Below are 20,590 nucleotides of genomic sequence, written 5' to 3'. Positions count from 1 at the left end.
TTCTATAACTCCACTGTTTCTGTAGGTTGGTCAGGAGGGATAAAAAATATGGATTTGGCTGGGGAGAAGGTGCTGGCTCAGCAGGCTGGTGAGCCTGAATAGGAATCCCAGCTGCCTGGCGCCTCTCTCATCCTTGCTGTCTCCCCAGACCCTGGCCCTTTGCCCTCACACCTGTCTTTTCCAGAGGGCCCAAGAAGACACACCAAGAAAGCTGGCCCTGCTTTGGAGCTGTGCACCTGTTCCCAGACCCTCTGGGTTGAAGGACAATGGGCAGTGTGACTTTGAACAAGTCTCCTGGACTTCTATTTCCCCATATATTTAAAAAAAAAAAAAAAAAAAGGGGTGGAATTTGATTTTATTTTCAGTCCCTTCCGGCACTGCCATTCTGTGCTCCAGATTGACATTCTACTAGTGTGATTCAGGGTGAAGAGAAAGACACTCACAGGAGAGGAAGGGAAAGCTGGTTTCCTCCAGGATGTAGGGGTATCCACTTGGACCCCCTCTACCCCCAAACATGTACACAGTACTAAGCTAAGATCAGGTGCCCAGGGGTGGTCTAGGATTGGTTACCCTCACTCTAGATCCCCATTGTGGAGAATACCCAACTACAAGCCTCTACACACTCCTAACAGCTTTGGCAGACGGCACTGTTGCCATGGCAATAGTTACAGCTGCTTTTCTTCTGGTTCTGTCCTCCCCAGAGAGCCTCTGCAGTGGAGATGCTAAGTGTGTCACTGGGTCAAAGAACTAAAGGATGTTCAAGCTAGGAAGAATGGATGTTAGAAACATATATAGTTTCTTCTGGTCAAAGGGATTTTCAATAATTCAATTCAACAAGGCTATATTAAGTACCTGCAGAGCATTGTGCCAAAGGAAAAACAAAGGTTAGATGGGGGGGAGGGATGGGAATAGTGATGGCGAAGTGGCCCCAAGAGCGACTGTCATCAGTATCGAGAATTCCCAGTGTGGAAATTCTCCTTACCAGCAAAGTCAGCATCTCCCTAATTTACAATCTGAAGAGTGTTACCCTGGAGCCCCCTTAGAATAAGTTCATATTCATGTATCTGGTATATGTTCTAGACAGGATTTTGAGTGAATCTATTGCCAGTCTTCTTTCCATTATACCACACTCTTTATAAAGCTTAGATAAGATCATTAAACATCTTACAATGTACCAGAGGGGATTCTAGAGATCATATAATCTAACCCCTCTTACTTTAGAGCAAAAACTAAAGGCCCAGAAATGGGAAATGACTTGGGCAAAGTCTTACAAATAAGTCAAGAGAGCTAGGGCTAGAAATTAGGTCTCCAGATTCTTAAGACCAGGGCTGCCACTGAGGGAGCTGCCTGGCTGTCTGACAGACAGAAAGCCTATTTGCTACTGGCTGGGGCAACTTGGATATTTTTCAACAACCACTTCAGCATCAATCGGAAATCTCCTTTCAATGCTCTCACAAAAAACTACCATAAAACCCTCCAACCGACAAACTGATTAGTGTTTTCCTTTCCTGATCCTCTGGCCAGCAAGATCCCCAGGGAAAAGAGGAAACCATTTCTCCTTCCCCAGCCTCAGTCTGGTAGGACTAGAAGCTTCCCAGCTGCCCTCTTCCCCAGGCATTGATACCAACGGCCACAACTGTAATCTCCGATCCTTCATTCCTTGGACTGCCTTCCTCCAATCCCCGATCATTACCTTAGAGGCACCTTAAAGCTCTAAAACTGGATGAGGTTTTAAAAACCCTACAATCCAACCCCCTAAATTTGCTAAAGAGGAAACAAAGCTGGAGATTAGAAAGAACTTGCCCTAATTTCCACAGTAACTTCCTAGGATCCTAGATTCAGAGTTGGAAGGGATTTTGGGAGCCATCTAACCCAATCTTTTGCATTTTACAGGGGAAACTGAAGCACCCAGAGAAAAGTGATTTTCAACAAGGTGGGCCAGCAGTATCAGAGCCACGATGGGGACCCAGGTGCTCTGACTACATCTTTCGCAGGATCAGGAAGATTTCCTGACTTCCTATTCAGTGTAGTCTGCAAATCTCTTCCTCTTCGCCCCCCACCTGCCTCTTTTCCTATCTTTCTTGACTCTCTCCCTCAGACCCTTCCTCCTTTTGTGATTTGGAATAGGAGGTAAGGAAGAAAGTGGACTGTGATGAGAACAAGGTGCTCTAAGAAATAGCCTTAGAGAGATTATCTTACTTAGTGTTCACAAAAGCCCAAGAGGTTCATGGATAAATTTCAGGGCATGTCAATGTGGATGGGGAAAAAAAAATCTTTATATTCACTAACCTTTGATTTCCTTTGCAATTCTTTGTATTTTTTAATGTATTTAAAAACCTGTTTCCAAGAAGTAGTCCCGAATTCTCTCCAGTCTATATTCTAAGGCTCCACCTTGTTCTGACAGTCTCCATTCTGCCAAAAGGGGCCATGATACAAAAAAGGTCGAGTCCTTAATCTAATCCCACTCTTTTTTGACAGAAGAAGAAATAGGAGGATCAGAGAAGGGCAATGACTTGCTCAAAGTCGCACAAGCAATAAAGAAGCAAGGCCAAGATTCAGATTCATATCCTCTGTAATTTCAAACCCAGTATTCTTTCTACCTTTTTTCCTACTTTTTCCCTTTCAGTGGGCCGGGCTGGACTAGGCCTGAGGAAGACTCTGCCCTCCAAAATCTCATCTTATCTAGGCAAGAGTTAATAATTACTGAGGCCTTCAAAGCTTCAGTTTGTCCTCTTTCCCCTTCCCCCACTCCCCGGAACTGGGCCCAAACCTTAAAAACAGGAAACCAACATCAGCATTTTCAGAATGAGACCTTTTTGTCCAAAGCAAAATCACATAGGTTTATTAACAAAGAAACTCCAAAGAAGGACAACAGGGGTCCAGCTAGTGGCATGGTGAAACCGAGTTCTCACAGCTTAAGAGAAGGGAAACCAAAAGTCCAGTTTCTTGAGGAATCTGCCCAATAGAAACAAGGTAGTATCTGACTATGAATTAGCACTTCCCTTGCTCCCATTACACACATATACACAAAACAGCACTGTACACACACACACACACACATATTCTCTCTTCAAGGGAAGATGCTGGGGGCACCAGAACAGGAACCCTAGCACATACTAGGGTTCTTAAGCCCTAACAAGGTATTGAGGGGATGGGACATGAGGCAAGCAGGGGAATACTGATCACATCCAGCCTTTAGAGGCCAGACTGGTAGCCATGCTGCTGCTCCGAGCTCCAATACACTCCCTTGCTGCGAAGGCTGGCTGCCCTACTTCCCACCCTCTCAAGGGCAGTTACCAAGCCGAGTTTATGTGGGAAGAATCTGGGAGGAACTGGGACAAGCTGGGGGTGGGGGAGAAGGCTAAGAGGGTCTTGCCTTCCATGAGGACCTCACACCACATATTCGCACCACATTTCACACCTCTGACTTCTTCCCTCCTCTCATTCAAACCTTCTATCAATCAATGGAAAGAATGAGCTCCACAGGACTTCACATGGGCCCGGGATGACACAGGTTGGTTCTCTCTTTGCCACCCAAATCACTACTGGCTTCCTGCTCCACCTCCTTCACCCCCCACCAACACTTTCTGCATTTGACAAAGCGTCTGCTTCCCATAAAGTTTACTGAGAGTCTAAGGAAGCCACATCTCTGTTGCAGATACTGGTCTCATGGAACCCAACATGCAAACATTTCTCCCAAGGTTCCTGGCCTGCCAATCTCAGGCTGGATCTCCATCAAAATGTCCAATGACAGCACTGGAGCCGGGGGGACAGAGTGCGCTTCTCCCTGCTGCAGGCACCCCCTCCCTGGAGGGCCCGGAGCACAAAGCTTCAGGAGCACAAAGCCAGGGACCCTTAAACATTGGAACTTCTCTGCGCTGCCTCGCGAGCTTGCCGCAGCCCGTACAACCACTTAATGACACGGGCATTTCGCTCAATGACAGAGACACCGTAAGGGGCTCGCTCTCTGGCCCTGTCCTCAGCTGTGGCCTCACTGCGCTGGGACTGCGTGCCCTCCGAGCTGCTGGTGCTGACGCTGTGGAATTTCACTGAGACTATGTCCGAGCTGGCCCTGGCAAAGTGCTCCACACCCAAGCCACGCGCTTCCTCGGGGTCCAGGCCACAGTAGTTAAAGAAGCGTTCGAGGTCAGCCGTGGCCCTGGAGAATCGGTCACTCAGGTCTGACTTGGAGCGGTGCAGGTGGGTAAGCCGTCGCGGGCCCTCTTGGGGACTGGGGCCTGGTGAGGTGCCCAGGTTAGAGCAAGGGCTGGCAGGGGAACTGGGAATGGCCCGGATTTGGGGCTCCCCAGAAGGCCGGACATCCACCCTGCGCACTGCTGCTATGCTGGGGGGTCGAAGAGGAGTAGAGAGGGAACCCTCAGAGGCAGGACTCATTCGCTTCCCGTCTCCTAGGGACATCCGACCCAGGCCAGGCGAGGGCCCTGCCTTCCACTTGCGTTCTGGAGGAGGGCCATCGGGCAGGGGCGCAGGGCTATCACACAGATTAATGAGATTGCTGAGGACCTCCATGTTGAGGGAGGCCCGAGTCCCACAAGCCTCTGCCCGGCGGCTGCCTGCAGCCGGGGTCGCGAGTGTCAAATTGTTAAACTCCGCAAAGAGGGGCGTTTGGAGTAGGGTTTAAGGCCCCTTGGTGTCCCCGCAAGTTTCACATTTTATTGTCCGCCTCCAGCCTCCAAGACCGGTTTTGGACGTGCCCTTCGCCCGGGCCGAAGAACCGCCCCTTGGTAAGGATGCGGAAGGGCATGCTGGAGGTGCAGGGGGGTCCGGGGGCCACCTCCTTCAAACTCCCTGCTGTGGGCAAGGTCTCCACGGGCATGACTGTCGGCTTTGGCCACTAAGGCACCCCAAGAAATCTGTGGGGGCTGAAGATGAATTCAGGCAGCAAGCAGGGAGCAATCACATACCCTGGGCTGAGCACTGGAGGGAGATGCAGCAACAGCTGGGCGCCCGTGGGCTCCTGAGTCTGCCGAGAACGTCCAGTCCACTACGAGAAAAGAATGGGGCAGGTTGTAAAGCAGAGCTTCTGTCAGTGACTGAAACCAGCCCAGACAAAGGCACAAAGGTACAGCATCAGAGCCAGCATCCAGCACTTCTGGTCACCCGGCTCCCCCTCTCCATCCACTGACACCCCCAGCCTGCTGAAGAGCTGAACTGAACCAATCCCGCCAGCTCCCTTCCCTATTTCAAGGCTCCAGGCCCCACCCCTAGCTGGATTCACCTCTTACCCAGCAACCAATCAGTACGCAGAAAGGAGTTTCAAATCCAGCCCCAAGACCTGCCCCCTCTCCACACACATTCTTCACTCTCCCAGTGGACCAAGCAAAGATGGGAAAAGGAGAAAGAAAAGAAAGAGAAGGGGGAGGTAGAAAGATGGAGGAGGGGGAGGGAACAAGGAAAGACGAGGGACAGATGGAAGAGGTGGAAGAGATGGGGGAGGGTAGACAGGAGAACAAAAAATCGAAGAGAAGACTGGAGAAGATAGAGGGAAAGAGAGGTGGGGAGAGATGAACAAAGTGGACAATGAAACTGAGGAGATGGGAAAGAAGCAAAGAGGGGAAAGAGATAGGAGGAGAAAGATGAGGGAAGAAAAAAGGAGAGGGAAAGAGAGAGGGGATGATGAAGAGACAAAGAGAAAAGATGGAGAGAGAAGAAACTAGAGAAAAGACTGAATGAGAGAAGAGACAAATGAGGAAGACATAAGGTAAAAGAAAGAGACAAAGAGAAGAAAGGGAAAGGATGGGAGTGTGAGGGAAGGCAGAGTAAGGAAAAAAGAATTACAAGAAACAGACAAGATAGGGAGAAAGGAAGGAAAAATAAAACTTCAGAGAATGAAGTGAAAGTCAACAAATTCCCTTGCCTTCTTCCATCCTCCACATCCCCCTGCCAGGAGGCAGTCAGACAATGTGCTGCTACAGAAATGACAACCCCCCCCCCCCCAGAAGGGCGACCAGGGACTAGCCCTGCTTATAACACTAACTCCCAGTTTGACTTTGGGTAAATCCCTCCACCTTTCTGGGCCTCAGTTTCCTCCTGTTACAATGTATAATCCTTAGGACTATACAATCTGGGGGCTTTGCCAGAAATAGTCCTGGCAATTCTTGGTCTTGCCAAATGAAAGGGATGCAGTGTATGGATATTGGGGGTTCAAAGTTTCCTTCCTATTAGATCACACAATTCAAAGCCAGGGAGGATTTTAGATACCATTTAATCCAATCAACCTCCTTATTTTACAAATGAAAAAACTAAATCCCAGAGGGATTAATTTGGCAGGTCCAACAGGATGAATACAGACAGGATTGGAGAGACTAACATGAACTGATGCTAAGTGAAATGAGCAGGACCAGGATGTATTCTGATGAAAGTGACCTAATTCAGTTTCAATTGATACAATGATGGACAGAAGTAGCTACACCCAAAGAAAGAACACTGGGAAATGAATGTAAACTGCTTGCATTTTTGATTTTCTTCCCAGGCTATTTCTACCTTCTGAATCCAATTCTCCCTGTGTAAAAAGAGAACTGTTTGGTTCTGCACACATATATTGTATCTAGGATATACTGTGACATATTTAACATATATAGGACTGCTTGCCATCTAGGAGTGGAGGGAGGGAGGGGAAAAGTCGGAACAGAAGTGAGTGCAAGGGATAATGTTGTAAAAAATTACTCTGGCATGGGTTCTGTCAATAAAAAGTTATTATAATAAATAAATAAAGGAAAGGGGGAAAAAAAAAAGAAAGAAAGAACAAGCAAAAGGTAACAAAAAAAAAAAAAAAATTGGCAGGTGCAAGGTACCAAAGCTAGAAGATGGATCTGATTCAACTTGAGAGATAGTACAGAGTTATGGATAGAGAACCTGCCTGGAGACCCGAGTCCAGCTTTTGCCACATGCTATCTGACCCTGGACAAGTCACTATTAATCTTTCAGTGTACCAGATAATTCCATGTATTATTCTAAGTTGCAGAGAACCACCAGAATGGGTAAAGAAATTCTAGGAGCTCCTTTTACATAGCCAGTCCCAATCCCCTCAAAGCAAGTTCCTAGGGCCCCTGATCCAAGTTCTCTGCTTTGAAAGCCAGAGAGATAAGGGAAAGCTCAGTGTCTGTCACCCTTTCCTCAGCCTGTCCTCTCACCACCACTTAGATTCAACTGAGGCAAGACAACCCCCTCCCCCCCCTGCATCTAGTCAACATGAACACACACAATCCCACTCCAACACCAATGGAGGAGGCAGGACAGGAACAGGCAAAGGATCCAGCTCCCCTCCCACCCAACAGCAGCACCAGTCAGTGGTCTCCCAAGTCCCCAGTGCAAAGCTTTTCTATTTCTCCCCACCCCCAATCCCAGAACGAGTGCTCAGAGATAGCTGCCTAGGGTGCGTTTGTATGTGTGTATTGGGGAGTGGGAGGAAAGAGGCCTTGGCCTCCACAGACCTAGGCCTAAAGGGTTAACAGTAGAAGCATCTTTCAGCTGTCTATCATAGTAATGTCTTATCTTTTCCACTCTCCAACACCAAGCACATAGTAGGCACTTAATAAATGCTCGAGATGAATGAAGCAAGGGAAGGAGACCCTGAAGGTGAGAGAGAGGGCCATCAGCTCAAGAACAAGGGGGAGAATGGGATGAGTAAGTTAGAGAGGCCCAAAAAGAATGGTTCTATCAATTTTCTCTCTAAAAGGGCAGAAGACCATACACTACTCAGGGTGAGAAATAGGAGGGGCCTGAACTCCAAGACACACTGCTTGGGCACTACCTGAGCCCTTAGTCAGACCCTAGTGTTGTGCCCTTTTAATGTTATTACTGTGTATTCACTTACCTATGCCTATGATGCAAACCCCCCACCCCCACCCCAGTATAATATAAAGTCCTAGGGAGGCAGGGACTGGTTTTTCCTTTCTTTTTTCTTTTTTTTTTGGGGGGGGGCGGAGTCTCTGTATCCCCAGGGATTAGGGCAGCTAAGTGACAGATAGCTCATAGCAGGTGCTTAATAAACACTGGTTGAATTGAACTAGATACGGGCTAGGCAGCTCAAAGTCCCCTTCCCCTCCTGAGAGCTCTATTCCTCTGGCTAAGTGACCTGCCACAAGTAATATGCCTTTCTCCCTATACTCCTTCCCTTCTTCCCTACATCCTCCTGCCTTGGGAGCTCACACAGGTACCTCCCAGAGCTGGCTGGTGGAGGAGAGGCCTGCAAACCAGTCAGACTCGTTGCCGGCAAGAGCTCACTCCCTGGGAAGGAGGTCACAGATGCCAAGGGCCGCAGCACTCCACCCCCTGCAGATGGGCCAGCTGAATTCCCATAATTCTGCTGTCCTCACAAATCCCTCATTTTCATTAGAGAGAATAGTCTCAGGGATCTAAACCCAGGGAACATGGGAGGGAACTGTACTTTACCCCAAAAGAATGGGGACAGCAAAGCAGCAAGCACCCCTGGCTACAGGCTCCCTTAACAGGCACCCATGTGGGGAAAGCCACTGGAAAAAACCTTACCTTGAGCTCGAACTCAAGAAGTCTCTTGGCTAATAGGTACAAAAATGAACCTCTGATCCTCCCTCAAGCTTCTAAAACATCAGTTCTCTAAACACTCTAAGCATGTGATTAGATAGCATATATAATTTGTCCCATTTTACAGACAAGGAAACTGAAGCTCTAAAAAGTAGGAGATATGAGTCCTCCCCTAAGAGGCAGGGAGGGCACTATAAGGGAAAGAACTCTAGAATGGAAGTCACAACCTGGATCAGAACTTTGTCTCTGCCACTACTAGATGAATGGCTCTGAGCAAGCACCTGGGCTTCAGTTTCCTTACCAAATGGGAGGATTTAGAGGATTTCTAAGATCCCCTTCATGTCTCAACCCTATGATTCTAAGTGTCAAAGTTCACAGCGAGGGAATGTGTTCAGGATTTGTCTCCATGCCCTGACCCAGCCCAGCCCCAAAGTCTAGCCAACAGCTAACTGTGACAGGTTTTCAAATGATGCGCCCAAATCTGGTGGCACAGCCCCAGTAAGTGACTCAGAGCAGGCAGGATGAATAGTAGATCAGGCAAGGGAAATCTCAGAACCCCTTCTGTCGACACCCTCTATTCCCTACCCAAAGAAGCTCTCAGCCAGCTTGTCTCTCCCTAAAAAGCCCTGGAGCAGCCCAAGGGCCTCTAGGAGCCAGGACCAAGAGAGTCTTGGGCTATGTGCTATAAAGGCTCTAGGGAGCCAGTGCCTCTTGCTGAGACTGTTTCACTCTTTCGCAAAATTAACAAAAGCCTCCTGGTGCAGGTCCTGACCAGCTCCTACTACCCACAACCCAGCCTTCTCTCCTCTGTGTACACACACACACACACAAATATAAATGGTCTGTTTTTTCCTCCTTATCCTCTGCCCCAAGTGCAGAATGAAATTATGCTGGGAAGATGGGAAAAAGGGAAGGAAAAAGGAGGGTCCTGAGGGATCTCTCCAGTCTCCTAAGAAACAGTACCAACATATAGTCCCCTCACCCCAAGCCCATCCTTCCAGGGATCACCTGTGCCTTAAGATTGCATGCCCCTTCCCTCCCCCAGGAGTGCCTGGCATTCTGGGTCTTAGTCAACTACATACCTGTCTGGGCTCTCTCCAGCCCCCTCTGCTCTGAGCTGGCTCCCCTAGAACTCAGGTAACCCGCCTTTGCGCAACTTCCTGCTGCCGTCCACAGGGGAGCTGAGCTGCCCTAGGCCAAGTGTTACCTGAGAAGGGACCAGAGAATGGGAGGGAGGCCCTGCTCCAGACACACAGCCCTGCCACAGAACCCAGAAGACTGAGGGAGGAGCTGAGGCCCCAGGTAGCTAGCTGCAAGAGCCTGCAATCAGACGTGACCCAGGTAAGGGGAAGGCCCACACAGGGCGGAGACATGAGCACTTAAGATCCCAGCCCCACCTCCAGGAGGTGTGCTTCTGAAGCTCCAACCCTAGGGATCCTGAGTTTGGGATGTATGGCCATTTGGAGCACAGAAAGTCAGAGCTGGAGGGAATCACAGAACAGGATCTTAGGGCAGAAAGGGCAGCCAGGAGACAGATTCTAGTTCTGGCTCTTATAGGGTCTCTCTACAGGACCTTGGACAAGTTACTTCCTGTCTAGGCCTCCGTTCACATTTCCATAAAATGGAGAAGATCATACTGTATCACCTAACCCCACAAGACTGTTGGGAGAAAAATACTTTGTAAAATTATACAGATAGATAAGCTGTTGTTACACTCAGTAGGTGGGGTTGGAAGAATAAGTGACCATCTTCCAGGAATACCTGAGAGGATTTCCCCTTTCAAGCAAAAGGTAGAATTAGAGGGTTTCTAAGACCCATTCCAGCTCTGGAATTCTCAGATCCTGTCTCCCTGCTCTAAACCACAGCCTGCTGATAGACAGGAGTCCCCATTCTCTTTCAAAAGGGCAAAAGTTGTTGCACTGTTTTAAATTTTGTAGCCCAGTGGTTTAGCACAGTACCTAACACAATAAGCAGTTAATAAATGCTTGTCAACTGGTTGGTTGATGCAGATTCTCCCTTCCCCCCAACCAAACACACATGATTGTGCTTTGCAAAATTAAGCTGGTCCTCTCTCTGCTTCAGCCTGGCCAGGAGAGAGAAGGGAAGCCAGGGATGAGGGAGACAGGGAACAGTAAGCAGGCTGATCAGCCAACAAATAGCTCCTACTGTTATGATACCTTAACATATATTATTGCTATTGTTTTCCTCCCTCCTCCTCCTTTCCATATTAACTTAAGGTTAATAAAAGCGGAGTTGATATAAGGCCATTTTACAAAATGTGAAGGGCAAAGGAAATTGTCCAGGGTTACACAGTGAGTCAATGGTAAAGCTGTGACTCAAATCCAGGTCTGATTTACAAAACTAGTGTTCTTTCAAATAATTCCCAATAGAGCAGAGTCAGGCCTATGAATCCTTAACAATGGCAATGAAGCACAGAAATTTCCGGGACCATCTCCCTCCTCCTCTATTCTCTCTCCTGCCAAGCGTATGTCTGTTCCTGGGAGAATAATGGAACATGATGGGCCAGAAAGGAACCCAATCCCCTATGCTTATCCCTAAGGGCCAGACCCTAGACTAGTTACCCAGAGAGAGGAAGGTGACTCAGCAGGGACATGTCTCTCCCCCCCAAACTATGAGTCAACCTTGAAACTGATCACCAAGCTGCCCACCCACCCCCGAGGCACGGATGGGGTCACCCTGGAACCTGAGCTGCCGGGTTTTTCCAGCCCAAGATCTCCAGAGGAAATCGATCCCTATCTTCCCTCCTCACCCATCACCATCAGTTCACATGCTGGCAGAAGCAGGGAGGGCACTGTAATGGACAAACACGGATCTGGCATTGAGAAGTCTCAAACACAAATGGCATAATCTGGGGTAAATCAATTCATCCCTGGGAGACTCTATCCTCTGTAAAATGGGAATAATGATACTTGCGTTCCTTCCTTCTCAGGGTTCTTGTGAAAGTCTGAGGGTCTGAAAGTACCTAAAGAAATGGGATGCCCAGGCAGGGCCAGTCTGGTACGGACACCAAGGAATAGCCAGGGGATGGCCAAGCCGGGGTCTTTCTCCTAAATACCAACTTCCCAGCTTGAGCCTCAAACTTAGGGACTGGCACTGATCAAAATCTTTAGTCAGGAGTTGTAGAGGAGAGAGGAACCTTGGAGTCGTCGAGAGCATCCAACCCTTTCATTTTTCAGGTGATGAAGGTGAGATTACCGAGGTTGCGCCTTGCCCAAGACCACCTGGGCTATATATAAGCAAGCAGGACTCAAAACTAAGTCCTCTGATTTCACATCCAGTCTTCTCTTGACTTTACCCCCCTTTATAAAACAGGTTTTTATTTACAATCTGTACCATCCCCAGGAGAATGAATTTCATTTGTTTAGTACAAAGATTTTGAGTGGAAAGAATTTCTTCAGCAGTGAAATAGGATAGTAACATTTGTAGTACAATGGATTATATTAGATGACCTCTGAGGTCCTTCTAGCTCTAAATCTAAAATCATAGGGTGGCTCTCAGGTCCTCGATAAAAGTGCTTTGCAAATCCTGATGCATCGTATTAGTGTCAGCAGATATTATTCTTCTTTCCCAAAAAATGAAGGAAAGTGCACTCAACAGTGTCCAAGGTCCCTTCCAGCACCACATGCTTCCTTCTAAAGTTCTTCTAACCTTTTGAAGTATTTCCTGAAGTACAACTACCTGCCTAGTCCTGTGCTGTTGAAATATAAAGATATTTATTTTTAAAGATGGTTCCTGGTTTTCAGGAGCTTAAGTTAGGTGAACAAGAGCCATACTCATCAAATATTGGACAGCAGGACACAGAAAGTGATGTCCCATTGTACCCAGAGTGTCTCTGGACTTTGGACTTTGCTTCCAGAGGGCAAACATTTACTGAGCACCTGCTCTGGGCAAGGGATGAAAGCATGGGTAAAAAAACAGGATCCAACAAAAGAGAAAAATTACATACAAGAAGAGATCAGTAACAAGGCCAGGTTATCTAGATTTAATATTCTATGAATCAGAAAAACAGCCAGTTATCCCTCTTATTCAATAAACTCCAGGGACTCCCTATCATCTCCAGAATCCATTGGATTTGTAAAGCCTTTTTTAACCTGGTTCCTTCCCACTTGTCCAGTTTTCTTTCTCTTGATTCCCCTCCAGGTAGAATCCAGTGACTGTCTCCCTGCTGTTTCTACCACAAGACAAACTATCTCCTGATTACAAGAGCATGTCCTTGTTCCTGGAATTGTTCCCCCAATCAGCTTCCCCGGTTTCCTTTGTTCAACAAGAAGCCATTCCCAGTCTGCCTTAATTGTCATGCTTTCTTCTGAGACCAACCTCACCAATCGTGTCTATAACTTGTTTGTACACTGATATTTGTATGTTGTCACCTCCATTAGACTGTAAACTTCTCAAGAGTAGGAACTGTTAGTCTTTTTTTGAATTTCTGGAGCTTAGCACAGTAACTGGCACAAACTAAGTGTTTAATAAATGATAACTAATGGAATGTCTGGCTCTAGAAGCTCAAGGAAGAATTCAACCCCTGAGCAGGGTTTAAGCTAGACTCTGAAGAACTGAAAGAATTAGACAGAAGGAAAGGCAGGAAGACAGTCATGGGATCATAGAATCCAAGTTAAAAGGAATCCAAGAAACCTTCTGATCCAATCCTCTTCTTTCACAGATATGGAAACTGAGGTCCAGAGAAGTTAAAGATGTGTGTTCTATATGAACAAGGTCACACAGTAGTAATGGACAAGGGAAAGAATCGCCTGTATTCTGAGGACAAGAAAACCCAACTGGCTGGGGAAAAGGTGTGTGCTGCAGAACAGTGGAAGAAGACTGTTAGGGTAGCTTGGGGCCCAAACTTAGAGGTTATCAAATGTCATGCTGAAGACTGGGAATCAACCAAAGGGGTATATTTGAGAATTATGTCTTTCAAGATTCAACATGTATTTCTTAATTCTGCTTTCCTGGGATTGTGAAAGTCCTAGAATGGACATCTGGAAACCTAGATCTTCATCATTTCTCCATCACTGACTCACTTGGGTAATCCTGGGAAAATCAGCTCCCCTCTGCAGTCCTTAGTGTCCTTCCCCATCAAAAAATATTGGGCTTAGCTGGCCTGGGCATGGGAGATGAGGTCCACAGATCATCTGCCCATCCTCTTGCCCAACTGTTAAGAGAACCCTCATATGGCAGACGAGGATACTAAGGCAGTCCCAAAACCAGAACTCCAACCCAGATCACCCGATTCCTAGTCTAATGCCAGCTCTACTGCTATTTTTTCTCCTTGGGATGGGACTGAGGGAGGGACAAGTTAAAATTCTCCAATAGAAGTTTCCTTCTAGGCAAATGGATGACACACTGATGATACACTTAAAATCAAAACAGTCTAGGGCATTCTACAAGTGGCTCCACCCTCCAATGTTCTTTCTCTGCTCCCAGTCCCCTTCCTGAGCTGGGGAAACTAGTTTATACCCTTGGCCTGGGTGAAGCCCCCATTCCTGTCCTGTCTCTCCTCCTCTCCTGAACCCTGTCCCTCACAGTTCCATGAATTTAGAGGAACAGTATAGTGCTAAGGAAGAATCAATCCCTAGCCTGGGTGTCAAAAGATCTGGGTTTGAGTGAATCCTAATTCTGTTATTGACTTACTATGTGACTTTCCCTTTCTGAGTCTCAAGTCTATGAAGCATTGTCCTACAATGAGATAAGGTCTGAGATGCCTTCAACTCTAATGGGCTGCAATTATAGACAGAGAAATAAAATGGAAAGTACCCAAGAGCCGATTAAGAAAGGTTGGAATCCTGGTTTTAATACCTGTCACCTAATATCTGAGTTTCAGTTTCCTCACTTATTTAAAAAAGAAAAAAGGGTATCTCTGGACATAAGGCTGAAAAGGCCCTTTGAGACCATCTAATCTAACCCCTTTATTAGGACTCTAAGGGCCCAGAAAAAGAAACTACTAGGCCCTAGCTCACATTAGTATTAGCTACCGAGTCTGAATACCAAACTGGACGTTCAGTCTCTGACATTGATTCCAGTGTTCTTTCTACAACTTTTTAAAAAAATTTATTGCACTAAATAAAAAATAAGAAAAAAACTAGAAAAAAGACAGAAAAGGAAAATAAAAGAAACAAAACAGAATGTTATGTGCCCAGAAGAACATCAGGAAGAATCTGAAACGTCTAACAATTTCCATTTCAAGAAAGCATTTATAATAGAAAAAATTGTATTCATGAATGTCCATCTTTTCTTTACTTCCTTGTAGGTTGTTCTTTTGTTCTCTGTTCTTTCTACAACTTTTGAAACCTTGTATCTAAATTTTCGGCATCATAGTGTCACCCAGGGCTTACAGGAAGCCTGGACAAGTCATTTAAACTCTTATTTGCCTTCTGCAGCTACATAGGACTAGTTTAACAATAAATAAAAAGGCATTTATTTATTGATTACGATGTGCCCAAGCACTTTACTAAAATTCTAAGGATATAAAGACAAAAGCGGCATCGTCTCTGCCTTCTCTGCTTACTAATTCATACATAACCTTCTTCCTAATAACTAGAAGAACACAAGGCCTGGAATCAGGTCAAATCCAAACTCAGATATTTACCAAGTGTATGACGGGAAAGGCACAAGGCACTTACATTAGCTTTCCTCAATTTCTTCAATCATAAAATGAAGGGTATTAATAGCACCCAGTTCACAGGGTTTTTGTGAGGATCAAATGAGGTAACATATGTAAAGCACTTTATAAACCTTAAAGAGTTATGTAAATGCTAAATAGTATTACTATCAAAATGGGAATTATCATTCTATGACTTATAGACACAAGAAACTCCTTCTGCAGCATTATTAATGAATCTGCCATGAAAAATGGGCATTCTTGCCCTCCAGCCCTCATTGTACCCAAAGGCACCTTCATCATCAAGCCAGCCGACTAAAACAACCTATACCCCTCCCCGAGGTATGGCACTTGGGCTTTATCCACAAAGAGAGGACGCAAGCCCCAGAGACCTTTCTCAATTAACTATCTGGGCACAACCCTGTCCCTGAGACCAGTTTTAGCTTAACCATTTTGTGGAAAATATACTTAGAAGGAAGTAGAATAAAAAGGGAGGAGATGCATACTGTTTTGGTTGGGAAGGGTCTGCTGTCAAAACAATGTGTAATAAATATATCAGTTGTTGCATAGGGTTTTGTTTTAAGTCCCGAGTTTTTTCAAATCCTGGGTGGGGCATCTGGGGCTTTTTATAATCAAGACAGTCTTCCTCCTACCTAACTCTTCCTACCAGTTGCTGTTTCCTTTTTCAGTTAAGGTTAACCCAGTCCTCACTAGGGAAGCATCAAGGCCAGACAGTGTTTCCTTTCCCCTTGCCCTCTCCCTTCTCTAGGACTCAACAGAGTCCTGCTGCCCATGAAGCCTGGAAAGGAAAGGAGCTGGCAAGATCATATCAATTTCAAGCCAGCTGTTGCCTCACTAAAACGGCCCCAAACCCAAGCAGCCCCTCAGGCACCATTCCAGAGCAGGCTGGCCCCAGTATTATTTCTGGAGCCTCACCTGATCCCCCTGTGCATGTTCTAGCCTGAGAAGGCAGGACCAAAGCCTGGCATGGTCCAACACAGCTGACTTGTTTTATGTGTCCCTAAAAGGCAGAGCTAAGATCAAGGAGGAATTTGGAATAATCTAAGTTACAAAGAGACAAATTTTGGTTCAATGTAAGGCAAAACTTCTTGAGAAATAGAACTACCCCTCAATGGAATGAAACCCATATGAAGTGAGCTTCCCATCACTGACAGATATCAGACAGGGCAGCTACTTGCTAAGAACAGTTTAGAAGAATTAGTGTAGCGAATTGAAAAGAAGTCAGGAAGTGAACAGAACCAAGAAATCATTGTCTTCAGTAAAAGCAATATTGTATGATGATCAACTATGAATGACTTAACTACTTTAAGCCATAAATACAATGACCCAAGACAATTCTGAAGGATTTAGGATGAAAAAACATTATCCACCTCTAGAGAAAGAACTGCCAGGAATCTGAATGCAGATTGAAGGATACTTTTTTTTAAACTTTATTTTTCGTGATTTTTTTTTTTTCCTTTGAGAGGTCTGTGTTCTCTTTTGTAACTTGGCTAATGTGGAAACAGGTTTTACATGACTACACATACATAATCTATATCAAAGTGCTTGCCTTCTCAAGGAGGGAAGAGAGTAAGATAGGAATATAAAAATGAATGTAAAAAATGTTTTTACATGTAACTGAGAAAAAAAATAAAATAAAATTATTTTTAAAAAGCTGGATTTGGAATTAAGGACCCAGAGTTCAAATTCTAGCACTACCACTTTTCAACTTGTTCTACAGTGGGCAAGTCAATTCTTTCAATTTATTCTAAAGCACATTGTCTATTTCCATGGCTATTGGCACATCCTACTCTGTATGACTGATACTTATCCCAGTACCACCTGACCCCAAGAGTCTGTTAGCTTCCTGAGGCAGCAGGGATTGTATTCTCTTCATCCTTCTATCCATAGAGTCCAGCACCCTGCCTTGTGCCTAACAGGCACTTAATAAAGAAATGCCAAGTAGAATTTAAAAGAATCTTAGTATAATCCTACATTAGGATATTGGAGAGAACTTGAAGCTCACCTACTCCAACTCTTACTCAGATTAAGAATCCCTTCCACTGCATCCTGGCTGCTTGAATATTTCAGCGACTATCTCTTAGCTGACAATTCCAGTGATCTTTCCTCACCTACTCCAACTCTTACTCAGATTAAGAATCCCTTCCACTGCATCCTGGCTGCTTGAATATTTCAGCGACTATCTCTTAGCTGACAATTCCAGTGATCTTTCCTCAATTATTCTTTACTTTTTGATAGCATTTAATACTGCATCTACACCCTTAGCTTCACTCTTGGCCTGGAATCAAGAAAAGACACTAGTTCAAATCTGGCTTCAGACTGTCACCCTGGGCAAATCACTTACCATCTATGCCTTAATTTCCTCATCTGAAAAATAAGCTGAAGAAGGAAATGACAAACCACTCCATTATCTCTGCCAAAAAATTCTAAGTGGGGCCAAAAAAAAGTCAGAAACAACTACATTTTCCTCCTGGGTTCTTTTTTCTTCCTTGGCTACTGTGACAGATATCTCTCGGTTCTCCGCTTACCTCTATAACTGCTTTTTCTCAGTCTCCTTTGTTACAATATCCTCTTCCTTTTGCTTGCTTTATGTTTAGGATTCCATCCTCTCTCTGTTGATCTCATTAACTACCTTCACTCAATCATCTCAATTCACTTTAGCTCAATCTATATGCATCCAGCCCTCACTTCAGCCTTGTTTCCAACTTCCACCTCCATTCTAGATATCTAAAACACAGCATGTCCAACACACATCTTCTACCTTACTTAGAAAGGAGTCACTTGCTTGGTTTTTAAAGTCCTGCCTAACCTGATCCCTTTCCAACTTTCCATTCTTCTTACACCTTCCTCCCCGTCTCCATATATCTTTGATCTAGTGATACAGGCATCCTTGCTGTTCCTTACACTGCATCCCACAACTACAATCATTTTTGTTAGTTTCCCATGCCGGCATCATCTCCCTTCACATTTCTCCTTCCTGACTTCCTTCAGGTATAAGATAAAATCTCACCCTCAGCAACAAGCCTTTTCCAGGACTCCTTACTCTTAGTGCCCTCGCCCTAGGCCCGTTTCCAATTTATCCATTCATAAATTGTGTTTACAGTTATTGACATGTTTCCCCCACCGTACTGTGAGCTCCCTAAGGGTAAGGACCGTTTGTATTTCCATGTTTAAACTAATCCCTGGCACATAATAGGTGCTTAATAAATGTTAGTTGGAATGGACTTTATAGCTGATCTGACTACTATCCATCCTTCCCATCACTCAACTGCATAACTGAAATCATTCTCGCCTCCTCTACCTTCCCCCAACTCATAAAGAATTAGTTGTCAAGTCCTGCTGAAATCCTATCTCCTCTGCATCTCACACATGTTCTCTACTCACATAGCCTCTACCCTTGTGCCCCAGAAAGGCTAGAATTGCTTCCTAATAAATCTAACGCGGAGTCTTCCTTCTGCAACTCATCTCTCACACCCAGACTGGCATTCTTCAGAAAAGGTCCCTCCATCAGTTAATGTCTCCGACTGCCTCCAGGACAGAACGTGAAATCCTCAGCCAGGCCTTGTGAAGCCATCTTCCTTTGCGGCCTTGGGGGAGACCGGTCGGTCACACCGGCTTGCTGGCCGCTCCCCCCCGGGACACTGCATCCCCCGTTCAGTGGCTTGGTACCCAGGCAGTCAGGAACGGCCTCTGCCTGGCAGAACCCGACCTGCCGCAAAGCACAGGCAGCTTCACCTTCCCCGAGCCCTTCAGCTTATCAGCCCTCTCCCTTCTGAACTTTGTATTGGCGGCTGGCTACAGCGGTGTCCTCCCGGCAGAACGCAAATTCCTTGGGTGCAGAGATGGACTGATCGTTATCGCTTTGTCCCAGCGCCCTCACACACAGCCATGACCCCGAGCACGATTACGGGTAATAACATACTTACAGAGCGCCTACTATGTGCGGGGCACTGCGCTAACCTACTCGCAGTGACCGCGTCCTTGGAGCCTCACGATAATCCCGGGAGTGCCATTGTCGTACCCATTTTACAAAGGAGGAAACCGAGGCGAACAGCGGTGTGATAACTTGCCCCTACAGGTAGGTGCCAACTCGGGATTCCCGAGGGCGGGTGGGCAGCCCAGCCACTGGCCCACCTAACGCGCCCGTCCGCGCCACAGCCATTTCATAAGCATAAAGGCTGCCCAATGTACTTCCCTGCTGGGCAACCCCAAACATTAGGGATCTCTCCCTCATAAAGAACCCAGATGGGTTTCCCCGGAACCCGATCAGGCTGGCTCCATCCCAGAGCGCCAACAGCAAGACGCGCTGGCCCTTTCTAGGAATACGGAGACCACGACGTCCAAGAGCCGCTTACAAATTGGGGCGAGGGAAGAGGGCGGACGCCATCCGCCCCGTCGCGGTTCCACACTCGTGAGGGGGCACGGACACCCCCCGGGCCAATGGGGCGAAGAGGAGGGGGGAAGCGGCCGTACTGGGCTGGGCCCCTACAGATCCCCCGTCACACAAGGCGCCCTGGGATTCGGGGAGGCGAGGGATGCTTCGAGATCAGCGGGCCCGACCCCGCCCCACTCCCCGTTTGTAGGGATGAAAGATAAGGGAACCTGCCCATTGTCACCGATCCAACAAGAAGCGACGGGGCTGCGAGGCCCAACAGGCCCCGCCCCGCGACTCCGGCCCTAGCACCCGCGAGTTCGCGCGGACCAAGCCCCGACACTCCCGCGCCCCCGGCCCAGGGGTCCCAGCGCCGACCTCAGCAGGCTCCGGACGATCCGCCGCTCCCCAAACAGGCACACCGGAACTGCCCCGCCCCTCCTCCCCACGCAGCCCGAGCTCCCAACGGAGACCGGCCGCTCCCAACGCCTGCAAGCCGCAGGCGCGGGGGGGAGAGTGAATCACCCCTCCCTCCTTCTGAAGCCCGGGCTCTGGTTAGTGTCGTTTCCCCCTGCGTGGCCAAAGGCTACTTCGTCGCTCTTCTTCGTCCTCTGGATCTCCGAGGACTCCCAGACAGGAAGACGGGAGAAAGGGTCCATCAGTACCCTGGTTTCCCCCTTCAGTGAGCAGAATGGTTCACCCCGGATACCCCGATTGGTTCCTGGGTTCCCTTCGAACTCCGCGCTGCCCGAGTTGCTAGGCGACTGTAGGAGAGGCTATGCTTTATGAATGAAGATCGGTTCCCTGGCTCCCGGCCCGGCCTGGCCCGCGTCCTAAAGCGCCTCCTCCCGTCGGCCCTCGCTCCTTGCGCTCGAAGCCCTCCGGCTCGGGGCGCCCTTCTCTGCCCCGTCCTCACGGATTATTGGAAGGCTATTAAACGACTTCAGCAACTACCCATTATCAGCATCCCTACCATCATGCACCGCGTTCGGTCGCGTCCGGCTCTCCGGGGCCCCACTGGGGACTTTCTTTGCAAAGATACTGGAGAGAGC

General features: G+C 47.2%; 1 protein-coding gene across 1 annotated transcript; it reads right to left on the bottom strand.

The window, feature by feature from the left end:
• Positions 1-345: 345 nt before the first annotated feature.
• FAM110A (family with sequence similarity 110 member A) lies at positions 346-20,371 on the bottom strand. Its single transcript, XM_003757054.4, is given in 3 exon segments — positions 346-4,678; positions 4,680-5,005; positions 19,917-20,371. Coding segments are annotated over 2 exon segments (981 nt in total). The 5' UTR covers positions 4,838-5,005; positions 19,917-20,371; the 3' UTR covers positions 346-3,855.
• Between the last annotated feature and the right edge of the window lie 219 nt (positions 20,372-20,590).

The sequence above is a fragment of the Sarcophilus harrisii genome, chromosome 2, assembly GCF_902635505.1.
Source record: "Sarcophilus harrisii chromosome 2, mSarHar1.11, whole genome shotgun sequence".
Taxonomy (NCBI): domain Eukaryota; kingdom Metazoa; phylum Chordata; class Mammalia; order Dasyuromorphia; family Dasyuridae; genus Sarcophilus; species Sarcophilus harrisii.
Note: the sequence above shows the minus strand (reverse complement) of the source record. Positions and strands in the feature narration are given on the sequence as shown.